The sequence below is a fragment of the Magallana gigas genome, chromosome 4 (assembly GCF_963853765.1).
Source record: "Magallana gigas chromosome 4, xbMagGiga1.1, whole genome shotgun sequence".
In the NCBI taxonomy this organism is placed as follows: Eukaryota; Metazoa; Mollusca; class Bivalvia; order Ostreida; family Ostreidae; genus Magallana; species Magallana gigas.
In genome coordinates, this window is record NC_088856.1 from 57,731,859 (window position 1) to 57,738,742 (window position 6,884).

A 6,884-nucleotide genomic window follows, 5' to 3' on the forward strand; every position below is an offset into this window, starting at 1 on the left:
TCATTATTGTTTACAATTATATAGAAGTATAATATATCGTGTTTGAGACATGTACATGTACACACTTAACAAGTTGTCAGTAGCAGCTTATTTATCTTTGTTCAATAAATTTATGTACAAGTATTTAACTCTTAATAGCTTGTTAGATTTAAAAACACACAGGAATATGCTATTAAATAAAATTAATTATTTAGATACATCTGTGTATTATTTCAATTGATTAATGAATTAATCACAATCACATGTCATTGTAATTACAATGTTATTGATAGACTGTTTTAATTAATACATCTAGAATGTGTGTTAGTATACAAAAGCAGACAACTGTTTTAATAAGATTAATTAATTTTATTCACTTATCATATAAAGCAATACATGTGTGATGTTTGTTTTAATGGAGACACTGCTGATAAACTCCACACCAGCCAGCTCTCCATGACTGAGTCACTCAACAAGGAGGATGTGATGGAGTCACTGAGTGCAATCCAAATCACAGAGAGAGGAAACCGACGCGTAGGAAACCAGTGTCTGCTGAAACTGATGTCTAGTGCTAAGCTCCATCAATCTCTCACAGTGACAGGTGTTGGTGAGTGTTATCACATTTCCTGTGTGACATCAGACCGGGTCTGGGTCAGTGATTGGAACAATCTCATGTTGACAGACACAACAGGTGTCCCTCTACATCGTGTGAAGGATTCATGTAGTGGTGATATATTTGGTGATGGATTACACACAGTGAACAGTGAGAGTGAACTGATTTATATAGATAGGAAACATAACATCAAGAAACTGTCAAAGGATATGAAAACAACCACCACATTTATACAGAGAACAGACTCTACATGGGAACCACAGTGTGTGTACTGGTCCCCGTCCACTGGGGATCTACTGGTCGCGATGTATAACTATGATACAAAGACAGGCAAGGTAACTCGGTACAACCAGAGTGGACGACTCACACAAACCATACAGCACGACAATACAGATCTGGGACTGTATAGAGAACCTCTCTATATAACAGAGAACAACAATGGGGATGTCGTGGTGTCTGACCGTGTTGGTTCGTCTGGTGCTGTAGTGGTGACAGAGCGTGGAGGAAGACATCGTTTCTCCTACACAGGACATCCATCAGGATCAGTAATATGGCCACGTGGAATCTGTACTGACCCGCTGTCACACATCCTGGTGTGTGATGATAAAACCAACACAGTACAGATGATAGACAGGGACGGTCAGTTCCTGTCACATCTACTGACAAAATCACAAGAGATGGGTGGACCACGGAGCCTGAGTTATGATGTCAACATTCACCGTCTCTGGGTCGGATCATGGTACAACAACAAGGTGTGTGTCTACAGTTATATAGACACACAGGACGTTCTGACAGGTAAGTCTTTGTCTTAACAGGCAGTGTTAATTGTTTGTAAATAAGAGAAATCTGGATTTTTTTTGTATATTTCTATCATTTTTTGTTAGTGTTCAACTTGGTTTAATTTTAATTAGAAAAAAAATAGATTTGTCTTAAAATACCAAGGAAAAGAATTACATGTACAGACAGATATTATGCTGAATATGGAGACTTTTGTCATTAATTATTTAATAAATTAAGTACAACTACATTGTAATTATTATATCTATTAATTAATAGCTAATTAATGCCTTGTTGTAGATAAGGAAACACACCCCACAGGTGGGGACGCCATGTCTAGCTCCACTGATGGGGACGCCATGTTTACCGCAACACCAGCCATAGAATGGAGATAGCTTGGATATTGACAGGTTGTAAATGTTTCTGTACAAATCTAGTCTGCTCTCAAAACCACACATGTTGTTTGTCACTTTGTTCAACATCTGCAGCTGAAATTGACCTGTGTATAATTCACATGGACTGTAATACTGACTCCTGTTTATTTCACTCTTTGTGGTGTTAAAAACATGTCTGTCTTTTGATGAATGTAGACTAAAGTTCAAAGTGTATGACTATTTAATTGAAATGATAATGTAATCAATTTGATAATTTAATTTTAGCCCAAGCCTATTTTTGCACCCAAATGAGAGCTAATGTATTAATTTTTTTAGATATATCAGTTTTAATGAAGTTTATATGGATTGTCTCCCTTACATAAGAGCAAATTATTTAAGCAATACAGTTTTGTGGACTTGAAGCCAATAAATGCTATTTTTTTAATATATATCCATTAATATTTTAACACCAAGTTTATTCTTCAATATTCACAGGAACTTAATTTATTTTCTACCAACAGCTCTTCTATTTAAGAATTAATTTATGTAGGGACCTGTCTGAATTACAATCTTTATTGTTTTGTTGTTTAAGCTTGCGAGAGGTGTGGTGGTATTTTATGAACATTTGAAAAATTTTCATTTAGGTCATTGGTTGCCGTGTGGTTAAGTAAAAACATTGGCTATGTAAGGGTATATGTTTGTGAATGATTGTGAAACTTAATATTCTCTCTCTCCCTCTTCTCTCTCTCTCTCTCTCTCTCTCTCTCTCTCTCTCTCTCTCTCTCTCTCTCTCTCTCTCATTTAAACATTTGCACCTAATGATATACTATGATGTAACTTGTAATAAACATGTGTGCAAATTCTTATTAATTTTAGATACCAGAAAACTATACCAAGTATCAGCGAGAATCAACATAATTCATGTAAGTAACTTTTCTCTATATAAGCTGCAGGTACATGTAATATACATTATTAAGAAGGGAATGTTAACAGGAGCACTAGCAATCATATATCAATGGATTGTTCAATGTTTTGATATTATTGTCTGTCTGGGCTTTTTATTAGATAGGTTCTTTTAAGGTTATCACACCCCACTCAATGAAGTTACAAGGGGTAAAATGTCTTTGACCAGTATGTCAGTCAGTCTGTCCGTCAGTCCTGTTTTTTTTTGTAAGCGCAACTTCTCTTTAATCGTTGCAAAGAATTTTATGAAACATTGTAGATAATTAAGACACAATGTGTAGATGTGCATATTACAAGGAAAATCTGGTTCCATTATTTTTATAGGAACTTTGGCCGTTTTAAACTTATAATTTTTATCTTATATTGAGTATAGTAATACACAGTTTGTAAGTGTAACTCCTCTAAAACTGCTCCATGGAATTCAAAGAAACTCTTTGGGCATTTAAGACAAGATGTGTAAAAGTGCATATTACCAGAAATTCTGTTTCCATATTTTTTTTTCTTGAAAATTCTTTTTTTTATACTTATTTTTTTTAAATGTAAAAGACAAAGGAATAGATGTGAACATTTGCAGGAAGTTTTGAGCTAATAAGGTTTTGCAAGTTATGGTTTTTGCCAAATTATTTTCTGTATTGGGAAGCGTTGGGTGTGTGAGCTTACATTGGAACTAAACTTGATTATTGATTTACTTTAACTCATTGTGAGACAGACAGACACCAGGGTGGATTTATTGTAATGTGCAATTGATTGATGGAGAGAGAGAGAGAGAGAGAGAGAGAGAGAGAGAGAGAGAGAGAGAGAGAGAGAGAGAACTAAACTTTAAAAATTGATATATTATGTGAACTATGTCGTTTTGAAGATTTATAATTTAGGGTGAGACAGACACTGGGGTAGATTTATAGGATATTTATTTGATGGAGAGAGAGAAAGAGAGAGAGAGCACTAAGTTTGTAAATTGATATATTATGTGGACTATGCCGTTTTAATGATTTTTAATTTTTGAACCTTTTAAGGTTGTTAAAGATTCATATAAAGATATTAGTAAAAATGATATTAATGAATGACTAATCATATAACACTTATAAAATCAGAACTTGTACCAAAGCTACATACATATATGTACAATGTAACTCTTTTCTTTACAGTTGACTGGTTCCCAGTAGACCGTGGACTTGTAGCCATTGGTGTCAACATGATGAACTCGCCATAAGCCTCTCTCTAACAGTGACTAACATGTGTTGGATCGTCTATCGACCCTTGATGGGAATGGACGTATTAACTATTGACTTTCTTTATTGTGGAATTTACGTTAAGTGGGTACATAGACATATTTCTCTCTTGTGCATCAAGTACATTTGATAAAGAATACAAACAGTGAAGTGAATAACATTTATTCAAACATCTGAAAATGAAGAGGTCATTTAATATCGTCATAGGAACTTGGTACACGCCACATACTGTACATGTACATGTATACGTACATCACTTGAATTCGTTGATAAAAGATCATAAAGAGAATAGATGAAAAGATATGCAAGTTTACTGTGTATATTTTTATAATGATACATATAACCAATAGCCGACTAATGATTTTATAATGATACATAAAACCAATAACCTACTAATGATTTTATAATGATACATATAACCAATAACTGACTAATGATTTTATAATGATACTTAAAACCAATAACCGACTAATGATATTATAATGATACATAAAACCAATAACCAACTAATGATTTTATAATGATACATAAAACCAATAACCGACTAATGATATTTTAATGATACATATAACCAATAACCGACTAATGATTTTATAATGATACATAAAACCAATAACCGACTAATGATTTTATAATGATACATATAACCAATAACCGACTAATGATTTTATAATGATACATCAAACCAATAACCGACTAATGATTTGATAATGATACATAAAACCAATAACCGACTAATGATTTTATCTCCTCTGTACATCATTATTGTTAAGTGTGTTTTTGATTCAGTTGTTTAGAGGGTTTGTGTTTTTGATGTTTTACCCTAGTTTCTTCTTCCTCAGAAATAAAGAATGGCTTATCTTGATGTTGTTATTATGTCTGATTAATTAAATCTAGACTTAGAATTTCATGTTGATTGATCTAATATCTCTGTGTACAGTAAAACTTGCCTATAAAATACTTGGATATACAGAAACGGGGGTATTTAAATATATATAACATATTTCCCTTTCAATCTTATTACAACTCTTTTTGTCATGACGAAAATATGGAACTTAACATTAAGTCGCCTTAACTTCCTTATGAGCAAGTTCCCTGTATGACTACTTTGGTTAATGTTTTTTTTCTGTTTAGGACAAAAATCCAGACAAACGACATGGGTATTCTGTTGAACCTTGTGTCATGTTGTAAATTTTGAATTTAGCGGATGGCAGTATAAATACAAAATTTACAACATGACACTTGAAGCATCTTTAAAGGAGCAGCAATTGTATATATGGTTTAAAGACGAGGTTCTCAACCATTTTAAAAATACAAGAGGTCCAGGGGCTTAGTAACGCTAGTCTGATATACTATAGAACTAACAATTTAAAAAAACAAAATCCAAGATTTGACTATGCATACAAAATAACGCGTACAAAGTGTGTCGAAGTGACCTACTTAAGTGACTACCTTTGTCCAAGTTCTGAAACAGATTTGATTTTCCTTGACTTCTACATCAAAGAGATAAATGATTATGATTAAACATTTATGGCAACGAGTGGAGGACTGTGGCCTGTTTTAGGGTAACATATTTAGAGATAATAAAACGCATCAACCAACAAGGTTTTATGAGCTAATGCCTTATACCATCGAAGACAATAATTCAACTATGAATTACAATAACAGTCCGAAATTGGGTCACTTTGACCTACTTTTAAATGGTCAAATCGTTCTATCTTGATGTGAAACATGACACATTGATATAGGGGTGAAAGGCGGGGCATCGTTTCAGGGATTTATATCTCACTTGAGATTGACCACAAGAACTTGGAAACACTAGGATTAAGTAGAGGTCCCCTACACTGCCCTGGTATCCTTTTTGATGCACACTTTAAAGATTAAAGAGATAATGGTCCGCCTTTCACCCCTATATCATTGTGAAATGCTAAAATATGACAAAGTTCGGGTGAGCTAAACCGAGCTACATATAATTTTTTTATGGGAATAAAATGGCAATGCTGGGTGTTCTATTGTCGCATATTCGTAATAATACGATGTCTTTTTAATTTTTGATTGATGTTGTTTCCGAGGGAGTGAAAAGGCTCGAGGATAAATTTTAAAACACGCACATGTTCAAGTTCGATGTAAACAAATTATCCTGCCACACTGGATTGGCTTAAGGTTTTATTGTATTTGTATCGTTTTATGCGGCCTTTTAAATTACTTTTATTAATTTATCACGGCTTTTATATCATAATACGTTTGCATATCCCTTTATACGATGCATATATTTTTTCTATTTGTATCAATAAGACTACACTTAGGATAACATTATTTTCATAACTAAAAACCCGTATAGACGTAATTCATTTCTATCCAACAAAGACGCATTTATAACTCTTATCCAGGCGAGCTTTACTGCTTCGGAAGTCGTCAATGCTCGTACAAATTATTGAGCATTAATCATTTTGATAATAATTAAAATATGTCGATAATTAAGTAAAATATAATTTTCTGTTCGAGTACTCTCAGTACTTTGATGAATTTCCTTATTGGCTGCTAGCTTCTACGGGCTTCGTGGCTGCTGTTAGTGGCTGCTAGCTTCAGCCTGGTTAGTTTCTGCGCGTAAATATTTTTCTTCATCTTACTCCAAAAATGTGTATGATTCTAAACTAGCACGCTTGCAAGTCAAAGTGATGGGGAAGTCTTTTGCCTTTTTTCTACAATGATGATTGTCAATCTACTTCTGCAATCAATATTCAGTTCATTCTTGTCCTGTTTTTTCTTTTTTGCCTTCCTATTTTTTTTTGTCAAAAAGAACGTATTTGTGTGTTTGATTTTAGTTTTTAGAAGGGTGTTATTAGAATCTTTGATTTGATTTAGATGAATGGTAAAACTGTCGATTCTCTTAACCTTATGGCGATTTATTACATAATCATTTTATAAAAAAATTGTTAATGGGCGATT

At 33.4% G+C, this 6,884-nt stretch overlaps 1 protein-coding gene across 20 annotated transcripts in view; it reads left to right on the forward strand.

Moving 5' to 3' along the window:
• Positions 1 to 4,800, forward strand: part of LOC117683152 (uncharacterized) — a 62,855-nt gene extending 58,055 nt beyond the window's left edge. For 19 of the 20 annotated variants that reach the window (XR_010713592.1, XR_010713591.1, XR_010713583.1 and 16 more), the window contains 4 exons: positions 401 to 1,387; positions 1,670 to 1,779; positions 2,620 to 2,666; positions 3,852 to 4,800. Coding sequence is in view for 1 of the 20 variants with exons in the window: in XM_066083225.1 (XP_065939297.1) it covers positions 401 to 1,387; positions 1,670 to 1,764 (1,082 nt within the window). In the remaining 19 variants the exon portion in view is untranslated. The remainder of the gene's footprint in view (positions 1 to 400; positions 1,388 to 1,669; positions 1,780 to 2,619; positions 2,667 to 3,851) is intronic. The other variant, XM_066083225.1, reaches the window with a different exon arrangement.
• The last annotated feature ends 2,084 nt before the right edge of the window (positions 4,801 to 6,884 follow it).